The 20,774-nt window shown below is 41.0% G+C and overlaps 2 protein-coding genes across 4 annotated transcripts; one reads left to right on the forward strand and one right to left on the reverse strand.

The window, feature by feature from the left end:
- Window positions 1-3,499: 3,499 nt before the first annotated feature.
- LOC120026250 (RNA exonuclease 4-like) lies at window positions 3,500-9,531 on the forward strand. 2 transcript variants are annotated; one of them, XM_038971069.1, is made up of 9 exons: window positions 3,501-3,755; window positions 4,083-4,331; window positions 4,470-4,834; window positions 5,227-5,379; window positions 7,913-8,106; window positions 8,288-8,376; window positions 8,474-8,548; window positions 8,651-8,725; window positions 8,810-9,531. In XM_038971069.1, exons 2-9 carry the CDS (start codon window positions 4,119-4,121, stop codon window positions 8,951-8,953), a joined length of 1,308 nt encoding a protein of 435 aa, XP_038826997.1. In that variant the 5' UTR covers window positions 3,501-3,755; window positions 4,083-4,118; the 3' UTR covers window positions 8,954-9,531. The 2 variants fall into 2 exon arrangements, with proteins under 2 accessions (XP_038826998.1, XP_038826997.1); XM_038971070.1 differs by having other exon boundaries at window positions 3,500-4,331.
- Window positions 9,532-11,134: 1,603 nt separating this feature from the next.
- LOC120026251 (calcium channel flower homolog) lies at window positions 11,135-19,093 on the reverse strand. Of its 2 annotated transcripts, none has more exons than XM_038971073.1 (6): window positions 19,048-19,093; window positions 18,475-18,650; window positions 13,882-13,954; window positions 13,660-13,785; window positions 13,400-13,507; window positions 11,135-13,006 (listed from the first exon to the last, which is right to left on the reverse strand). In XM_038971073.1, exons 2-6 carry the CDS (start codon window positions 18,578-18,580, stop codon window positions 12,919-12,921), a joined length of 501 nt encoding a protein of 166 aa, XP_038827001.1. In that variant the 5' UTR covers window positions 18,581-18,650; window positions 19,048-19,093; the 3' UTR covers window positions 11,135-12,918. The 2 variants fall into 2 exon arrangements, with proteins under 2 accessions (XP_038827001.1, XP_038827000.1); XM_038971072.1 differs by having other exon boundaries at window positions 19,007-19,085.
- Window positions 19,094-20,774: the final 1,681 nt, after the last annotated feature.

A 20,774-nucleotide genomic window follows, 5' to 3' on the forward strand; every position in this document is an offset into this window, starting at 1 on the left:
TTTGGTTAACATGTCCTGGTACTGGGTAAAGTTCATGATGCCGTTGACCTTAACAAGGGCCCCAGAACCAGTGGAAACAAAATAGTGCCATAACATGTTTTGCTATGGTGTGCACTAATGAATACATACCCCTGAATTTGTCCAAAAAGAAACGCTTGTTTTTGTTTTTTGTTTGCGAAATGTCTTGCTATGGTGTGCAATAATTAATACAACCCTGGTTGGTTCACAAACAACAGTGTAGACCCAGGATTCTGGAGAACTAGCTACTGGGTAACATCTCACATCGGATTCAGCTAATCAGCTGCTCTTCGGGACTTTGACACCCTGAATCAGGTGTGTTAGAGCATAGAGTCCCACAGTAGAGGTGTCATAATACCCATAAAACCTAGCGGTCAAACAGGGAAATGGCTCCAAAGGCTTTCCACTATACATTTTTCCCGTAGGGAATTTTAGAAACACAAAAATAAGAGCTGTGTTTTGTGTGGGCTTACAAGCAAATACATTGACACAAGTCACCTTGTCCTAGAGAGATTTACACGGTTATCAAAACATCACGCCCAGGTAAGCCTACACGAAACACAGCCCTTATTTTAAGTGTTTCTAAAATCCCCTATGGGAAAAATGTATGGTGGAAAAACGATTGGAAGCATTTCCTTGTTTGACCGCTAGGTTTAATGGGTATTATGACTCATACCGTGGTACTTTATTACTGGAGCAAAGCCTGCACACACCCACTAAGCAACAAAGTCATAATGATAATAATAGCTGAATGTTATTTGGTAAAGCTAGCAGCACACTTTCAAAGACAAGTGTCTGAGGCACGAGAGCAAAGAAAACCTATAATATGCAGTATTTAATTTTTTATTTAACCTTTATTTAACTAAGCAAGTCAGTTCTTATTTACAATGACCAAAAGGCAAAAGGCCTCCTGCGGGGACGGTAGGCAAGTCAGTTCTTATTTACAATGACGGCCTACCAAAAGGCAAAAGGCCTCCTGCGGGGACGGGGGCTGGGATTAAAAATTAAATATAAAATAAAAATATAGGACGAAACACACATCACGACAAGAGAGACACCACAATACTACATAAAGAGAGACCTAAGACAACAACATAGCATGGCAGCAACACATGAAAACACAGCATGGTAGCAACACAACATGACAACAACATGCTATTAACACAACATAGAGGCAGCACAACATGGTAGCAGCACAAAACATGGTACAAACATTATTGGGCACAGACAACAGCACAAAGGGCAAGAAGATAGAGATAGCAATATATCACACGAAGCAGCCACAACTGTCAGTAAGAGTGTCCATGATTGAGTCTTTGAATGAAGAGCTGGAGATAAAACGGCCCAGTTTGAGTGTTTTTTGCAGCACGTTCCAGTCGCTAGCTGCAGCAAACTGAAAAAAGGAGCGACCCAGGGATGTGTGTGCTTTGGGGACCTTTAACAGAAAGTGACTGGCAGAATGTGTGTTGTATGTGGAAGATGAGGGCTGCAGTAGGTATCTCGGATAGGGGGGAGTGAGGCCTAAGAGGGTTTTTGTAAATAAGCATCAACCAATGGGTCTTGCGACTGGTATACAGAGATGACCAGTTTACAGAGGAGTATAGATTGCAGTGATGTGTCCTATAAGGAGCATTGGTGGAAAATCTGATGGCCGAATGGTGAAGAACATCTAGCCGCTCGAGAGCACCCTTACCTGCCGATCTATAAATGATGTCTCCGTAGTCTAGCATGGGTAGGATGGTCATCTGAATCAGGGTTAGTTTGGCAGCTGGGGTGAAGGAGGAAACCAAGTCTATATTTAACCTTAGCCTGCAGCTTTGATATGTGCTGAGAGAAGGACAATGTACCATCTAGCCATAATCCCAAGTACTTGTATGAGGTGATTACTTCAAGCTCTAAACCCTCAGAGGTAGTAATCACACCGGTGGGGAGAGGGGAATTCTTCTTACCAAACCACATGACCTTTGTTTTGGAGGTGTTCAGAACAAGGTTAAGGGCAGAGAATGCTTATTGGACACTAAGAAAGCTTTGTTGTAGAGCGTTTAACACAAAATCCGGGGAGGGGCCAGCTGAGCATAAGACTGTATCATCTGCATATAAATGGATGACAGAGATTCCTACTGCTTTAGCTATGCTGTTTGATGTAAATTGGGAAGAGCGTGGACCTAGGATCGAGCCTTGGGGTACTCCCTTGGTGACAGGCAGTGGCCGAGACAGCAAATGTTCTGACTTTATACACTGCACTCTTTGAGAGTGGTAGTTAGCAAACCAGGCCAAAGACCCCTCAGAGACACCAATACTCCTTAGCCGGCCAACAAGAATGGGATTGTCTATCGTATCAAAATCTTTGGCCAAGTCAATAAAAATAGCAGCACAACATTGCTTAGAATCAAGGGCAATGGTGACATCATTTAGGACCTTTAAGGTTGCAGTGACACATCCATAACCTGAGTGGAAACCCTATTGCATACCCAAGAGAATACTATAGATGTCAAGAAAGCCAGTCAGTTGATTATTGACAAGTTTTTCCACCACTTTTGATAAACAGGGCAACATAGAAATTGGAAATCAGCTGTAATCTCCCCCTTTAAATAAAGGACACACCGTGGCTGCCTTCCAAACAATGGGAACCTCCCCAGAGAGGAGAGACAGGTTAAAAAGGTCAGAGATAGGCTTGGCGATGATAGGGGCAGCAACCTTAAAGAAGTAAGGGTCTAAACCATTTGACCCAGATGTTTAAGTTTAAGGAGCTCCTTTAGCACCTCGGACTCAGTGACCGCCTGCAAGGAGAAACTTTGTAGCGAGGCAGGGGGAAAAGGGGGAGGAGCATCGGGGATAGTCGCATTAGAAGGGGTGGGAGATGAGGAAATGTTGGACGGGCAAGGAGGCATGGCAGTCAAATAGGAATCCTGACTTAATGAAGTGGTGATTAAAGTGATCAGCCATGTGCTTCTTGTCAGTAACAACCACATCATCAACATTAAGGGACATGGGCAGCTGTGTGGAGGAGGGTTTATTCTCCAGGTCTTTAACCATTTTCCAGCGAGAGAACTCCTCCTTAAAGAAACTAACTTTGGCCTTCCGGATAGCCTGAGCGCACTTATTTCTAATTTGCCTGAACGAGAGTATGCGTGCCCCGAGCGATTTGACAAATGGAATTCTTGAGGTGGAGTGACAAATCAGTAATAACAAATCATAATCTTATAAATGTGCCATATATTACAATATAATGGCCATTATCAAGGTGATAAAGTTTCTGATGTATAAAAATAATGTTTGCAACTTCAAATGTAGGCCTACATTTATTGTCTTGTATGTTGTGATTTGGGTGTATTGTTCTGAAACCAGGACGAAAGTGATTAATCAATTAGACAACACTGTCACCTTGTGTTAAAGTATTTTAGTGCAAGACCTTTCAACGCAATCCCCTCTTGTCACTGGTTGTCTCCTATGGTTACTCTTTTGTGTGCTTGTCACCTTACTGGATATTATGTATAGATTTTTAGCCAACATCATTGATTACAGTTTTTATTGGTAGAGTAGTTTATATTAAGCAACATAATTCAGGATGAACGGAATGAAATCCTTTATCTAGGAACCCCGCAACCGTGGACGTGTTTCTTTTCGGGCATCACAATTGTGACAAATTTCCGAAGTACACATTTCAGCATGGCGTGTAGAAAAATGTGTAACGTTGGATCTCTAATTGTGTACAGCATAACGATTGTTGCGGCGTTGTAAGTATTCATTTAGCTCTTTATAGAGGTGAAATATTCCAGTTTTAACCATGAGTACCGATTAGTTGTTATGTTATTGTTACTTAGCAAATGTAACTAACGTTAGCTAATTGGTCCATGTTTGAGATTCTGATCACATGTTAGCAAAGCTAGCGAACTTATAGCAAGTAGCTAACTTACTGTTTGAAGTATATTCGTTTGAACGTTTGAAGTATATTGGGCTGTCAAAGGCTAGTCATTTAGCAAGGTTAACTTTTTTAAATGAGATATTAAGAGTATAAAGTGGAGTCCTGGCTGGCATTACTCTCACACTGCTTCCCACCCAAGAAATCAGAACCGAGTTGACAGCAAGATTTTCGAGACATGATGTGTAAAGTCAAACCAGAGAAAACGGACTCTGCTGCTTCTAAAATGCCAAAATCCAGTCAGAGCCAAGCGAAAAAGAAACCTCTAAAAACGTTGTCTCAACACACCAAGAAGAAAGAGCCCGTCTCAAAAGATCAAGGTAAAACCAAGGCGTTGCTTCCCCCGAAAGATGCCCAACAGTTTTCAACCAACTGGAAAACGTTACTAGAGGTAAGGACTTGGTTATGACTTAAGTCAGAAATGGCATGTTGTGATACAGATTTTGGATAGATGACTGACTTGAATGAATTAGTACCACTGTCATCCCTGTCTCAAATGTGGTGTTATTAGAGCTCTCTCTATTTGCAGGTGTTCAAATCCAACCCCCCTCCGGTGAAAAAGCAACCGTTTCAGCAGAACTCAAAGAAGGAAGACCCTAAGAAACCCACTAAAGACATTTCGAAGGAGGTGGAGGTGGCGCATAAGAAGCCTGCTAAGAACTTATCAAAGACAGTGAATGATGCCAAGGCAACTAAGCCCAAGCAGGTGAACAGTGGGAAAGCATGGCAGGACAGTGCTGTTCCTAGTAAAACTCAGGTGAATGGGATAGATCCAGGACAATCGGGGACAGAACAGCCCAAAGCCAAGAAGAGGAAACAGAGCAGTGTCCAGATAGACAGCAATGCACAGTTGAAGAAGAAGAAAGTAGAAGTGGAGGAAAAGAAACCCACTGAGTAAGTCTGTCCAGTGTTACCAATATTGCCTTGACTTGGGCAGGAGCTTACCAGAACTAAGTACCAGGACCTCCAATGTTCTACTGCTTGAGTTTCTGCACATCCTTTATAGAATATCAGCTCAAAGGTATTGCAGAGTTTCTGCACCTAAATATAAACAGTACGGGCACCCAAAATGAATACCGGCAAGTAAGTGTGACTATTGAGGCATTGACTTCAAGAACCTCTCACTGTTGTAAAAAGCATGCGTGTGGTTTGTCTGTGTTTAGTCACTTCTGTAGTCAATTGTCAAACTTGCATCCAAACCTACGGTCAGATTATCAGATATTATTTCCACAGGCACCTCGGTGTTGGTTAATGTATGTGATGGTTAATGCATATCTGTCCACTAGATCCGACATGTGGTTTGATGATGTGGACCCTGACGACATTGAGGCCACAGTGGGAACAGAGGCAGCCGATATCATGAGAAAGATCCAAGGCACTCAGAAGACACATGCCCAGACCACAGAGAAAGCGCTGGTCAAGGACAGGGCATTTGAGGGGTAAGTTAGGCAGCGATTCTCAACTGGTGGTTTTTGAATGGGTTGCAAGTGTTGAGTTTTTAAAAAATGAAAAAAATACTCCAGTCTGAACTTAAACCAGATAGAAAGTGTGTCAAAATTATAATGAACTTACATTTTTACTTAATTTGAATCTCTGAATAATTTTTCTTCACAGTATTGCAGAATTTTCAAAATAGAGCTATTAGCAGCTTTGTGCTACATGAACAGCAGTGCATATTCCACACCTATCTTGGCCTGGTACGAAAACTGTGGGGGGGTCAAGAAACCCGGAGCACCTGCTGCTTTAGTTGTGCCAGGACCACTCTCTCAAATACCTTCATCAGCTGGGAAGTGAGTGGAACAGGCTTGAAGTTGTTTAGGCCCTGCCCTTGGTGTTTTTGGGAACAGGCACAATGCAGGGTGTTTTCCATGGTGTAGGTACAGTAGAGGTAGACAGTGACTGCATGAAGATAAAGTGCAGGATCCCGCTCACCTGCGCAGTACAGTCATTGAGCACCCGGGTCTGATTCTGTCCGGTCCTACAGCCTTCCTGGCATTTGTCCATTTGAACTGTTTCCTCACCTGGTCCACAGTCTGAGTAATTACCCGTACTGTTGCAGTCTCTATCCAAGTGCATGACAGAGAACCCATCCAAAGTCTCTGATTCAACAAGTGTATCCTCCCTAAGCCAAGTTTTGATGATAGAAGGAAAGCTCACATCGTTAAAGTCCTGTTGACATTGAATGTTTGCGTACAGCTCATCTACCTTGTTGGGCAGTGGGCGCACGTTCCCCCCCCATGACGAAGGCTTGCATTTTCTCTGTTCCGCACTCTCACACCAAATTTATTTATAAAGCCCTTTTTACATCAGCTGATATCTCAAAGTGCTGTACAGAAACCCAGCCTAAAACGCCAAACAGCAAGCAATGCAGGTGTAGAAGCATGGTGGCTAGGAAAAACTCCCTAGAAAGGCCAGAACCTAGGAAGAAACCTAGAGAGGAACCAGGCTATGAGGGGTGGCCAGTCCTCTTCTGGCTGTGCCGGGTGGAGATTATAACAGAACATGGCCAAGATGTTCAAATGTTCATAGATGACCAGCAGGGTCAAATAATAATACTCAGTGGTTGTCGAGGGTGCAACAGGTCAGCACCTCAGGAGTAAATGTCAGTTGGCTTTTCATAGCCGATCATTCAGAGTATCTCTACCGCTCCTGCGGTCTCTAGAGAGTTGAAAACAGCAGGTCTGGGACAGGTAGCACGTCCGGTGAACAGGTCAGGGTTCCGTAGCCACAGGCAGAACAGTTGAAACTGGAGCAGCAGCACAGCCAGGTGGACTGGGGACAGCAAGGAGTCATCAGGCCAGGTAGTCCTGGGGCATGGTCCTAGGGCTCAGGTCCTCAGAGAGAGAATTAGAGAGAGCACACTTATTCACACAGGACACCGGATAAGACAGGATAAATACTCCAGATATAACAGACTGACCCTAGCCCCCCGGCACACAAACTACTGAAGCATAAATACTGGAGGCTGAGACAGGAGGGGTCGGGAGACACCGCTCCACTTTGTCTGGTTGGAGCGCATACAGCTCCTTGATTGAGTATATCACTACAGCATTCAAAATAGTTCTCAAGATTGAATTTTGGCAATTATTTGTCATGGTGCGAGTATTGGGTTGTGACAGACAAACTGGTTCAATTTGGGTCCCAAAGCAAAACCAGTTGAGAACCACTGAGTTAACCGCTTAAGAGTTTAACAGGTTGTTTTGGGCCCTGTTCAGTCCAGTGAGGCCTTGTCTTTTTGGAAATCGTACTAAAATCTTACTGCTGGCAATGTCATAAGAATCCCCCCCCCCCCCCCCCCCCCCCCTAAATAATGCGCTGTGGACATATTCATAGATTATGCAATGTAGGTCAAGTCACCTTTTTAGTATGCATGGAAAGGTTACACCTGATTGTCATTGTAAAGAAATGCATTTCCTTCTCCCACATTACCTTGTATGCATCGTTTAGCTAGCTGGGAATAAAAGTTTGGCGTTTCTTCACCTATCGGTGTCCTTATTTAAAACTGTTTTTACTCCATAACTTGAAAGCCCCGTTTGCTACATTCATTTTAAGATGTCAGATTTGAAAATCCGTTCAGCCATTTGAGCACAGTGACTCACTACCCAAACCAGACACAACTGGTTTCAAGTGGCCAAGAGATGTCATGTGACCTCATACTGCTATCTAGTGCAGGGGTTCCTGAACATTTTCACTCAGGCCCCCCATTCCAGCATAGGGGAACATCCTGCGTCCTCCTATTTCTATGGGCACAAGCACTGTTAATAATACAAACTGTTAACACCCCTCTTGTTGGAGGGTTTTTCAGGTTTAAAGCTTATTTCCTGCAATTCTACACTGTTTTCATGTGATATTTGAGTGACTCGAACATTACTACAAAATCAATGGGCTAAAAAACCTAGGGGGTGGAGGAGGGGTCAAGTACCAGGTGTGACCAAGGTTTTTTCTTTCCCTGTTCATCATGGCACCTGTCAGCCTGACCAAGGCGGTGGCTATGGACTGTGAGATGGTGGGTGTGGGGCCAGATGGCGAGGATAGCATCGTAGCCCGGGTCTCCCTTGTCAACCAGTTTGGAAAGTGCATTTACGACAAATACGTCAAACCCACAGAGAAGGTGACGGACTACAGGACAGCTGTCAGTGGCATCCGGCCAGATGACATCAAAAACGGTAAGCAGGATGAGCTGACCTCCTTAGTGATAATTTTACCACTATTTTAATATGGTCTTATGGTAGCATTGGAAACTGAAACAAACTCACTAAAGCCCAAAAGAGTTGTCTTATTTTAGGATGACGTTATCTGCGGGTCGTTTTCAAATGCGACTTTTGTGTCGTCTGTTATATTCTGCAGGTGAGAATGTGAAGACCGTACAGAAAGAGGTGGCTGAGATCCTCCAGGGGAGAACGCTTGTGGGACACGCCATTCACAATGACCTCAAGGTACACTACTATGATGTAACTTACATTGTTTATCATTCTAACTAAAAACTCACCATTGTCAACATTTACATATACTTTCCATGCTAAAATCTTTCAGATTTTGTTCTTGGATCACCCAAAAAAGAGAATCAGAGACACCCAGAAGTATAAACCTTTCAAGAAAATTGTGAAGGTAAAGACTGGTTTGTGGGCAGATATTTTGTATTAATGTGCGTGACTGAAGGGGTTGTAATAACACTATAAGAGGAAGATGTTAATGTTCTTTTATTTTCAGAGTGGTCGGCCCTCTCTGAAACTCCTGTGTAGTGAAATACTCGGTGTCAAAGTACAACAGGGAGAACATTCATCCGTAAGTCACCTTTTTATCAATATTTTTATTTTGTAGCTCACATATACAGTAGTACAACTGTGAACCATAGCCAATGTGTTGCAGGTCCAAGATGCCCAGGCGACCATGAGGTTGTACACGGTGGCGAAGAAACATTGGGAGGCAGAGATCAAGGCTAGTCATAACAACCCAGAGTTAACCAAGAGGACCAAGGAACCAAGGAAGCCCAAATCTCCCAAACACAAATGAACCTGACTGAACTGCATCAGTCTGTAATGGGACTGAGGACTCGCCCTTGACTAGATGGCACAGGACAGGAGGCTTGATTGGATTAACAAGTGTGTCTTTTGGAAGTGGACTCGCACTTTGAGGTTTTAGTGAATTGAGTAATCTCTTTTGGTGACCCATAAGGATTACACAAAGCGGTTTGATCAAATTAATTTGGACTTTATTCAAATCCCACTCAACCCTAATCATTCAGAAAGTTGGTCATCAAAAACAGCCTAGTGCCAGTTTAACTATGCATCGATCTTTCATTCATTGTCTGCTACATCATGTTTTCTTCTGGTTCGAATGTTTTAAAATGTGCTATTTTTCTGATCTAACATCCATGTCTTGATGTTGAATATCTGCAGTTTCAATTCCAAGTGTTTGGATTATTCGTTGCCTTTTGTATTTGAGAGTTTTTCATGAATTAAAAGTTAGATATTTAAATCACAAGTATGTAATTTGTTGCATGGAAAAATGTTTAGTCATATGGAGAGAATACCATGGGCACGTTCGTAAATTTGCTCTGGCCATCTACTCCGATTTCAGAACGCTCTTGTCTGTGCGCCAGAGCACAGAATAACTGATGAATTTACGAACATGACCGGTGTGAGTAAAATGGTCAGAGTGAGGTGTTCTCTAATTTTTGTATGGAAGTAGCTATCAAGCGAGCAAATTTTAGCCGGATAGCTTGAGTGCTTGACTGCCGTTAAGGTCAGAACGATCGGATCAACCCTACTCCTCGGCCAGAGCAAAACGCTCTGAATTTACGAACGCCCAAAGCGCTCTCTGGCACTCCAGAGTGAGTTTACAAATGCACCCCCATATAACTAGCAACCAAGTTAGTATGCTCATAAAAAAAGCAACAAAGACAAACTAAATTCACTTAGATTCAACATAACTAAACAGAAGAATACACCGAAACCCCTTACAGGAAACTGTAAGGGCTGCAAAACAATCAATCCTACTGCATGGGGCAAGCTGTTTGAGGTTCCAGAGTGGTGCAGCGGTCTAAGGCACTGCATCTCAGTGCAAGAGGCGTCACCTTTTCAAATCCAGGCTGTATCTCATTCAGCCGTCATTGTAAATAAGAATTTGTTCATAACTGACTTGCTTAGTTAAATAACATTTATTTACATTTAAGTCATTTAGCAGACGCTCTTATCCAGAGCGACTTACAAATTGGATCATTGTTCCATAACACTATAGTGTAACCATTAAGGACTTATGTGCCAGGAGATCATAAGGTAAGGATTAATGTCCCTCATGAAATCAGTTTTAAAATGTCTAGCAAATTGAGTTACAAAACCATGATGAACCTGCCAAAATCGACTATCATGCTGAGGACCAAGATGTCTACTTTTTGGGAAGGTGTCTTATTTTAAACCCATTTTACATTTTCACCCCAAATTCTCATTGCCGAAATGCACCCGTATTAAATTCTCAGGTCATTTAAAACATTTTTGGGGAAAGCTTAACTTATTTGAATAAAACACTTGAAGTTTACATTAAACTATATTTATTACATAGTGTCTGTGGACATGTATCAAAACACTTTCTAGTTCCTGTAAAAACTCCAATCAGGTTTTAAAGTTTTATTCGCCCATTATGCATCATCCAGAGTAGATAAGCACAAGTTAATTTATTCGCTTATATGCCCTCAGAATGAGTTTTATTTTAAAACACTCCCTTTACCCCATTTGGCCTTCTCATTACCAAAATGGCTGAAGAGCTCAAATTGGGAAAAAGTCACATTTTATTTAATTAGAAATGTTTATTTTCAGTGTTATGTTTAACTCAGGCCTTTTCATTAGGGGAGCAATGTAAAAAATATATATATATTGATTTGTTTATAACTTTTCTTTTGTCTGTTACAGTAATGAAAACGTTGGTAAAATGCCTAACATCTGATAAAAAACAATTGAAATATATATTTTGAACCTTTATATAACTAGGCAAGTCAGTTAAGAACAAATTCTTATTTACAATGACGGCCTAAGTAGGTTAACTACCTTGTTCAGGGGCAGAAGGGGCAGATTTTTACCTTGTCAGCTCGGGGATTCAATCTAGCAACCTTTCGGTTACTGGCCCAATGCTCTAACCACTAGGCTACCTGCTGTGGTTAGTGCGTACAGATCCTAATATCAGTGAATCAAGACTTGAGAATGTTTTGGACAATTTTATGAGAATGATCCATGGGCAATATAGACCTTTGGGTCAATGGATGAAACATTCATGAAATTCCCAGTTGCTTTCTGTCAAGGAAAAATAGTTAACTGTGAAGCAACATTAGATAGCTGCTAACACGACTACGTTGCATATATTCCTAAGTGATAGAATATCGCTTGTGTGCCTGTAGTGTTTGATTCCTTTTAACAAAAGCTGGTTCATTTGTACATGTATGTGGATAGTACCTATGCATTGGTTAAAGTGACCTGCAATAGTGTTCTTGCTAGTTACCCTGTATGATGTATATAAAAAAATAAAAATATGCCTGATTGAAATAATTTCCAATCCAGAGATAATGTGCGAGATACACTACTGTAAGAGGTGTGGCCAAACAAGCTAACTCAATGCATTACTTTTCACCAAAAGAGTCAACCAAAAAAACAACAGTAGCATGTTGCTGAACAACACATTTCACCTGCGATCAGAGGTTGGACAGAAGATTGTATCTCCTATCTGATTAACAAAAAAGGCTAATATTTGCTTTGTGTGCTGTGTTACACACTATTAGTCCCTGAATCAAGACATTATCTCATCACAGTCCTTAAACCTTTAACTTGCTCCTTCCATGGGTCAGAAGGCTAGATCGCACTAGGATATAGAGTCGAAAACAAACATTCTGAAGTGGCATAGATCAACCGGGTTCAAGATCAATTCAGGTTCCAGAAGAGAACACCAACAATAGATAGGTTCTAAAGCACCATAGCCTTTCTTTAGGGCCCAATTCAATTTGTGTCGCAGAAGTTCAGCGCTATAGCGTGATTTAAATGTTAAAGTAATTTCCGATTGAGCCAACATGTGCATCGTTTACCGTGAATACAGTCTCCACGAAAGTGGAGTCTCCACGAAAGTTCATTACCTTTGAACTTCAATTGCACTACAGCGCTGAACTTCCAAGAGATGTATTGAATTGAGCCCTTAAATCTGTTTTTCTTCTCATGATATACACAACCTGTAGCAACCTGTGACTGTTTGATTACAAGCAAATTTGTAGAATGCCCCAAAAGCTGATAAGATAGCTAATCTTATTTGTGCACTGAAAACTGTTGTTAGGATTCACTGTGACATCATAGTTCTATGTCCTCTGTAAACATGCAATGTTCTCAATGTTTGTTCAAACTGTTCAGTTGGAAACTTGTTCATATCTCAAGTAACCAATATAAAAGAGTACTCCCATCTTTGGGTACACTGGATGGATATACATTTGGGATTACTGTCCCAATGGCCGAATTTCCAATTGCCGGTGGCACAAGCAGAGTAAGATGACTTGGGAAATTCCTTAACAAAAACTACAATTCCACTTTCACTATCGCCCAGGTTTCCTGAAAGGCGGATTAGCTAAAATGGTACATTCCTTTTCCTACTTGCCAAAAATGGATTCCCCAGTAACCAGGACAACAAAACAGCACAAAAAAAATGAATAAATAACCCCCAAAACGTATTAAAACAACCGCTAAACATTTACATGAACTAAAATGGCATGGAAAACTAAATTCACACTATAAAAAGGGCCAAATTACATAAAATCTAGTTATCTATTCGGACACATTTCATCAAATAAGACAAAGATGCAGCAGTTTAGATACATAAATAAACCCAGTAACAGAGAGGGAGAGGTGGGGTAAAAGAGATGGGATGGTGAGGGAGAGGGGTTGACATCTTTGTCCCTTGGTTAAGGATAGTGTTCCTCCTCTGTGAGACCGGAGGGATGAGCCATGTCACTATATTGACCCGTCAGTCATCCCGGTCAGCTTCTCCTCATCCCCCAGTTTCTGGTGATTCAGCCTGGCATAACTCACCGCATCGCCCCTGAAAGAAACAGAGTGGTGGAAGAGAGAGAAACCGGGGCGAAAGCATGACACCACAGAGGAAAGGGGAGATGTTAGATATAACGTTGAATGAGAGAATTTACAGGGTTACTTTTTGCCACTCAAAGTTATAATGAGAGTATGGAATGAAGCTGTTATCTCCTGTTACAAGATGTTACATTATTTTAAATGTAATGCATCTTATTACTGATTAATAACACCTAAACATCTAAATGTTGATTAAAAATTCATGTTTATTTGAACTGAAAGGGGAGAAAGGGTGAGAAAGAGGCGCGAGAAGGAAACAAATTCAATCTCAAGTACACTATGTAGGCCTACACACATATATTCAAATCGAAATCTTATCACAAAAGTATAAATAGAAAAGTCATACTTTTTGCCCAGGGAGGCGAGACCATAGAGGACTCCCGTAGCGAAGGCAATGGCATTCCCAAACAACGTGGTGATGGAGAAGCTCAGGAATATGGGAAACAGTGCCATCCTGGAAATACAAGAAACAGGGATTGATTGAGTGGTTGATTACAGAAAACTTGAAGTGTGTTTTTCAACTGGTTAAAAGGTCATTTAAATTGCAGGCCTAGACAATGGACAGCTGAGTCATGTGAAGACAGCAGGTCTCAGTCCAGTTCTTACCCGCAGTAGAAGAAGGCTTTCTGCCATGGCTTGAATTTGTCAGCTCTAGCTGCCACTGCGTTTGCAAACTCAATGAACTGGCAGCAGAATGGGACTTCACACAGGAACAGCACAAAGGCATTCAACCTTGAAAAAGAAGGAGGACATTAGCTCTTATATATGTAGGCGTGTATGCAAAACTAAAGCCTTGGCTAAGGATCATATTGTGCAAGACAAACTTACACCATCCATACTCCAGCAGCGATGTTTAAAGGGTTGACAGTGACACACATCCACACTCCTGAGATGGCACATGCTTCAGTGGGAGAGAAAATATATTACATGCAATGTTACAGTTCTGATAATGCAACCAGATCAAGTACAAACAGGTATAAATATGCATGTGGACGCTTCAGGCATATAGGGTTACCATGAATACCAACTTACCAGAATAAAGGAGGCTTTGTTCCAATTTAGAAATATGACAAACAGTGCTATTACCCTGACTGGGGACGTTATTCATTCACACTTAAATCAAATATAGCCTAACTGGAAACCACAAGGGCCTGAATTTCCGTTTAAACAAACATGAGTGGTTTTGATAGCAGGAGCACCAGAGGATCATCTCTTCTCCTCTAGCAGAGAGCCATAGAATACGAGCCAAATAGGAGGCAGATGAGTATTAATCTGAGTTTACAGGCCCCATGCTAAGATCCTGCTAGGCCCCTGATATACATTGCCTGGTTGGCTCTGCTGGGTGCTGCTACCAGTCCAGTGGCCACACTGTGAGCATGGGAAGGGACCCAGACAATGAAAAGATGGGATAATTACACACATGACATCCATTGCACTCTGTAGTACACACACACACACATATATATATACAGAATTGAATGAATAAATGAATTCACACAGCGTGTCTCAAACATAGTGTCTCAAAGCTCAGACAGCTCATCTAGTCTTTTGTACCCAACTTTGATTTTGGCTAAATTATTAACTAGTGGGGCTAGAGTTGTATTGGTTTGAAACCATTAAAGCTTGAAAACACAGATCAGGATTTCTATCTAGAGAGAAACATCACGCTAACCTCATGCTAGTAATGACAGATTGGAGATCCCATACGAGTGTGATTAAATTAAATGGCTGCCACTGGCAACAAACTCCCACAGGATCAGATGAGACCATTCGGCTAGCTAGCACACTCATGCCATACACCCACAGAGACGCCCACACACAAGCACTGCTAGTCTCAGAGACACACATATGCAGTCTACTCTGCAGTAGCTAAAGTCAGGGGTATCATATACAGTGCCTTCAGAAAGTATTCATACCACTTGACTTAGTCCATATTTTGTTGTGTTACAGCCTGAATTCAAAATGGATTACTTAAGATTATTTTCCTTACCCATCTACACACAATACCCCACAATGACAAAGTGAAAACATGTTTTTAGACATTATTGCACATTTATTGAAAATTAAATAGACATATTTCATTGACATACTTATTCACACCCCTGAATTAATACTTCGTAGAAGCATATTTGGCAGTGATTACAGCTGTGAGTCTTTCTGGGTAAGTCTCTAAGAGCTTTCCACACCTGGATTGTGCAAATAATTGCACATTATTGTTTTCAGGGTTCTTCAAGCTCTGTCAAATTGGTTGTTGATCATTGCTAGACAACCATTTTCAGGTCTTGCCATATATTTCTGCAGGAGATTTAAGTCAAAACTGTAACTTGCCAACTTAGGAACATTCACTCTCTTCTTGGTAAGCAACTCCAGTGTATATTTGGCCTTGTGTTTTAGGTTATTGTCCTGCTTAAAGATTAATTAAATCTCCCAGTGTCTGGTGGAAAGCAGACAACCAGGTTTTCCTCTAGGATCTTGCCTGTGCTTAGCTCCACTCCATTTCTTTTTTATCTTGAAAAACTCCAGAGTCCTTAATGATTAGCTGCATACCCATAACAACATCCACCACTATGCAGTATGCTTGAAAATATGGAGAGTGATACTCACTAATGTGGTGTATTGGATTTGCATCAAACATAACACTTTTTTTGTATTCAGGACTAAAAGTTTCATTTTTTTTGTTGTTGTATTAATTCAGTGCCTTGTTGCAAACAAGATGTGTGTTTTAGAATCTCTTTATTCTATACAGGCTTTTTTCACTCTGTCAATTAGGTTAGTATTGTGAAGTAACTACACTGTTGTTGATCCATCTTCACTTTTATTCTATCACAGCCATTAAACGTAACTGCTTTAAAGTCACTATTGGACTCATGGTGAAATTCCTGTGCGGTTTATTTCCTCTCTGACAACTGAGTTAGGAAGGACGCCTGTATCTTTGTAGTGACTGGATGTGTTTATACACCATCCAAAGTGTAATTAATACCCTTTCCATGCTCAAAGGGATATTCAATGTCTGATTTCTTTATTTTTACCCATCTACCAATAGGTGCCCTTCGTTGCGAGGTATTGGAAAACCTCCCTGGTCTTAGTGGTTGAATCTGCATTTGAAATGTACTGCTCGACGGAGGGTCCTTACAGATAATTGTATGTGTGGGGTACGGAGATGAGAAACACTATTATTGCACACAGAGTGAGTCCATGCAACTTATGTGACTTGTTAAGCAACATTTTACTCCTGAACTTACCCAGGCTTAACCATAGCAAAGGGTTCATTCTTATTGACTCAAGACATTTCAGCTTTTCATTTTTTATTAATTTGTAAAACTAATTCCACTTTGACATTATGGGTTATTGTGTGTAGGCCAGTGACACAAACTCTCAATTTAATACATTTTAAATTCAGGCTGTAACAAAATGTGTAAAAAGTAAAGGGGTGTCAATACTTTCTGAAGGCACTTTAGGACATATCCTATCCTGAGCTCGGATTCAACAGCATGCTGAAGTATACAGAGCCAATTTAAAATGCAGCTGTCCAGCATGTGAATGTGATACAGCGACCACTACTCCGGTATCATAGCTACAGCAAGGCAGGGAAGGGATAGGTGGGAAGGGAGGGCAGGGATGCGATTGGCCTACTGCTGGGGAACTGCAACGCAGGCAGAAACAGCACCTCTGTCTGTCTCGCACTGAGTACTCTACTCTAGTTAACATTATAAAATAGAAGCCATCACTGAACATAAGATTATGACTTATTGTGCCAGCCAGGCAAGCAGAAAGCCTATGACCCAAGGAGATATGTGACAGCCAGGAGAGCAGACAGACAGTGCCAACTTCCAGCCTCTTGGTTCCTGTAAGGAACCATGTGAACATGTGACTAATGGGTTATTGTTGTACAGAGAGATGCTGGGGTAGAGTGATGTGGCAGTGCTTTGTCTGGACAGACAGAGGCGCTCAGTAAGAACACTGAAGGCCTTGACTAAACACTGTAATATTTCAAAGACAGCAGATCAGCAGAGCTTCCTAAAGAGAGTATAGCCTCACACTGTCATTGCATGCACTTCCGTCATGTACACGTGCCTTCAGTCATGAGAGAGTATGCATGCATCGCATGTTAATTGAAGTCAGCTAGTATTTACATGGTTTTGTGCCTGTGTCAGGTGATAGAAATGTAAACATTTATTTAATTTTTTAATGATTGCAACATCGCCGCAAAAATTGAGGAGGCAAGTGGAAGAAGCTAGAGAACTTGTCTGTCTGCCATATATTAAATTAGCAGAATTGTCTGGAAAATATTGGATCTAAATAGATAAATACAGACCAATAAATTTTGATATTTTGTCTCAAGTTTCAACCATCTGAAGGACCAACACCACAGACAACCGGTAGAGTGAGTTCAAATGTAATTGTATTCAACATTCAGGCTGTGTATACCATCAGCCTAAAGTCAGCAGGGGAAACCACTGACCTGTGTTAAGGTAGAGACCATAAGGATTAGCCACAATAGTGGAATTTGCAGTTCACCTTCAAAACAAAAAGTTCCCCATTGAAATTGATCCTAACAGACATAAATAGTGGAATAATTCCATCTAGATAATGCAAAATAAGGTTGGAATGTAGTTACATAATATATACAATAATTAGACAATAAACAGTAAAATAATCCCACTGTGGATGCACTAGACTGCATAATTGCATTGGGGGCATACATATGCACTGTACATATATCCTTACCTATGGAGTGTGCACCCATGAAATGGGGTATCACCCGACTCAGCAACACCCACAGATCACAACTATGTAGAGTTTAATTAATTGATGATTTAAGAAAATAAATAGTTATGCAACAACGTTCCAACCTTGTTTAGCATTATCTAGTCCACATATGGCATTATTCCACTATTTGGATCTGTTTGGCTCAGTTACAACGGGGGACTCTTATTTTGAAGGCGACCAGCAAATTCCAATATTGTAGCTACCTTCACACAGGTATCCAAATCCCAGACAAAGGTCCCCCATTGAAACGGATCCCAAAAAAAGTGGAATAATGCCATATTTGGACTAGATAATGCTAAACAGGTTGGAATATTGATACATAACTTAAAAATAAATACAATAATTAATAAGTAAACTCTACATAGTTGTGATCTGTGGGTTTTGCTGAGTTGGGTGATTCCACTGTGGCTGTATTAGACAAAATAATTGTACAGCCTTAACTATGGAGTGTGAACCGATGAAACGGGATATCAACCCAGTACTCAGTGAAAGCCACAGATTACCATTCCAAAGAGTTAACACAAATATTAGCGTCACAGCTCTTATTGTGGGACTTTGACTGTAGGAAATCACCTCCCTGTGTGTATTAGACATTCAAATTGGACTGTCAATCACAGTAGTTATGAAAACGCTTAGTTAGTTTTTACTTACATACTCCGCCCAGAACCCCAACGATTTTACAGAGCCATCGATACCACCATGTCATACCATCATCGTCGGTGACAGGTTTCGGAGCTGCCGCCTCGTCGATGTTCATTTTGACCCAGTAAATGGTTCAGCGACTCGCCTCAGTCAATTTAACAATAGCCACTACCGGCTGTTGCTCACTTGGACAACGAAAACTAGAGTTAGTTAGCCAACGTCAATGGTCTTGTTGATAGTTGAAGAAATCACAGAGATTTGTGTTTTAATGATAGCTTTGATCCGGTCTATACTTTGGCTAGCTAAATAACAAACTACGGTTATCAACGGAGCATTGTTTTGTTGTCAAGATAGCTGACAGCTAACATTAGCTATGAAGCTAGTTAACTCTGCTGTCCCTGTCGCCAAAGCAAAGTCTGGCTTCTGTCACACCGCTAACCTCCACTAACAAAGTTGGAACTTACTAAACAATTTTTTCAAATTAGGCAGCTAGAGCTACCACTATTCAATTACACCATTCACAAATTATCGTTTTAACGACCTGCTTTGTCTTAATTTCTCCCTAATTTGTTATCTTTTCACCGTCTTCTCGGAGGATCCCCCAGGTTCGTCCGCGTTGCATTGTGGGTGGGACTAAAATAGTGTACGTCACTGTTTGTTTACATGTGGGTGTGTTCCAATCCAAACAGTTCGGTAGATATTGCACAGCGCAGCGACACAACAAAATCCTGTAATGTTTTTTTTTTTGTTATCCCTAATTAATTATGAGCATTTATGTATTTAATTATGATTTGCCTGAGACATATGAAGCTCCTACTTTTGCCAAAGACTCCAGCCACCCTGGTCATAGACTGTTCTCTCTGCTACCGCACAGCAATCGGTATCGGAGCGCCAAGTCTAGGTCCAAAAAGGTTTCTTAACAGCTTCTACCCCCAAACCATAACACTCCTGAACAGCTAATCGAATGGCTACCCGGACTATTTGCATTGACCATTTGCATTTGCATTTGTACACTGCTGCTACTCTCTGTTTATTATCTATGCATAGTCACTTTACCTAAATGTACAGTACCAGTCAAAAGTTTGGACACACCTCATTCAACGGTTTTCCTTTATTTTGTACTATTTTCTACTTTGTAGAATAATATTGAAGACATCAAAACTATGAAATAACACATATGGAATCATATAGTAACCAAAAAAGTGTTAAACAAATCAAAATATATTTTATATTTGAGATTATTCAAAGTAGCCACCCTTTGCCTTGATGACAGCTTTGTATACGCTATACTCTCTTCTCTCAACCAGCTTCATGAGGAATGCTTTTGCAACAGTCTTGGAAAAAATATATTTAGATTTGTTTAACACTTGTTTTGTTACTACATGATTCCATATGTGTTATTTCATAGTTTTGATGTCTTCACTATTATTCTACAACGTAGAAAAGAGTAAAAATAAAGAAAAACGAGTAGGTGTGTCCAAACGTTTGATTCTCATTTGTGGGCTGTTTTCCTCTGTGTTGGTGCCCCCCAATCAGAAAATGGCATGCTGGACTTTCCCGCCATGGGTATGCTAATACCTGTGCCCCCGCTACTGTAGCCTCGTTACTGTTATTTTATTGTTGCTCTTTAATTATTTGTTCGTTTTCTATTTTCTTCTTTATTTTTTTTTAACTTCAGTTTATTTTAGTAAATACTTTACCACGTATTTTTCTTAAAACTACAGTTGTGGCCAAAAGTTTTGAGAATTACACAAATATTAATTTTCAAAACGTTTGCTGCTTCAGTGTCTTTAGATATTTTTGTCAGATGTTACTATGGAATACTGAAGTACAATTACAAGCATTTCATAAGTGTCAAAGGCTTTTATTGACAATTACATGAAGTTGATGCAAAGAGTCAATATTTGCAGTGTTGACCCTTCTTTTTCAAGACCTCTGCAATCCGCCCTGGAATGCTGTCAATTAACTTCTGGGCCACATCCTGACTGATGGCAGCCCATTCTTGCATAATCAATGCTTGGAGTTTGTCAGAATTTGTGGGTTTTGTTTTGTCCACCCGCCTCTTGAGGATTGACCACAAATTCTCAATGAGATTAAGGTCTGGGGAGTTTCCTGGCCATGGACACAAAATATCGATGTTTTGTTCCCCGAGCCACTTAGTTATCACTGTTGCCTTATGGCAAGGTGCTCCATCATGCTGGAAAAGGCATTGTTCGTCACCAAACTGTTCCTGGATGGTTGGGAGAAGTTGCTCTCGGAGGACGTGTTGGTACCATTCTTTATTCATGGCTGTGTTCTTAGGCAAAATT

Source organism: Salvelinus namaycush, chromosome 31 (genome assembly GCF_016432855.1).
Source record: "Salvelinus namaycush isolate Seneca chromosome 31, SaNama_1.0, whole genome shotgun sequence".
In the NCBI taxonomy this organism is placed as follows: domain Eukaryota; kingdom Metazoa; phylum Chordata; class Actinopteri; order Salmoniformes; family Salmonidae; genus Salvelinus; species Salvelinus namaycush.

What these genes read in the sequence shown, in the direction of transcription:
- LOC120026251 (XM_038971073.1), bottom strand. Translation starts at nt 18,580, where the DNA reads ATGAACATCGACGAGGCGGCAGCTCCGAAACCTGTCACCGACGATGAT. An exon ending in GCTGCTGGAGTATGGATGGT is followed by an intron (nt 13,786 to 13,881) that starts GTAAGTTTGTCT and finishes TTCTTTTTCAAG; the next exon opens with GTTGAATGCCTTTGTGCTGT. An exon ending in AAAGCCTTCTTCTACTGCGG is followed by an intron (nt 13,508 to 13,659) that starts GTAAGAACTGGA and finishes TTGTATTTCCAG; the next exon opens with GATGGCACTGTTTCCCATAT.
- LOC120026250 (XM_038971070.1), top strand. Translation starts at nt 4,119, where the DNA reads ATGATGTGTAAAGTCAAACCAGAGAAAACGGACTCTGCTGCTTCTAAA. An exon ending in GAGGAAAAGAAACCCACTGA is followed by an intron (nt 4,835 to 5,226) that starts GTAAGTCTGTCC and finishes TCTGTCCACTAG; the next exon opens with ATCCGACATGTGGTTTGATG. An exon ending in GCCAGATGACATCAAAAACG is followed by an intron (nt 8,107 to 8,287) that starts GTAAGCAGGATG and finishes TATATTCTGCAG; the next exon opens with GTGAGAATGTGAAGACCGTA.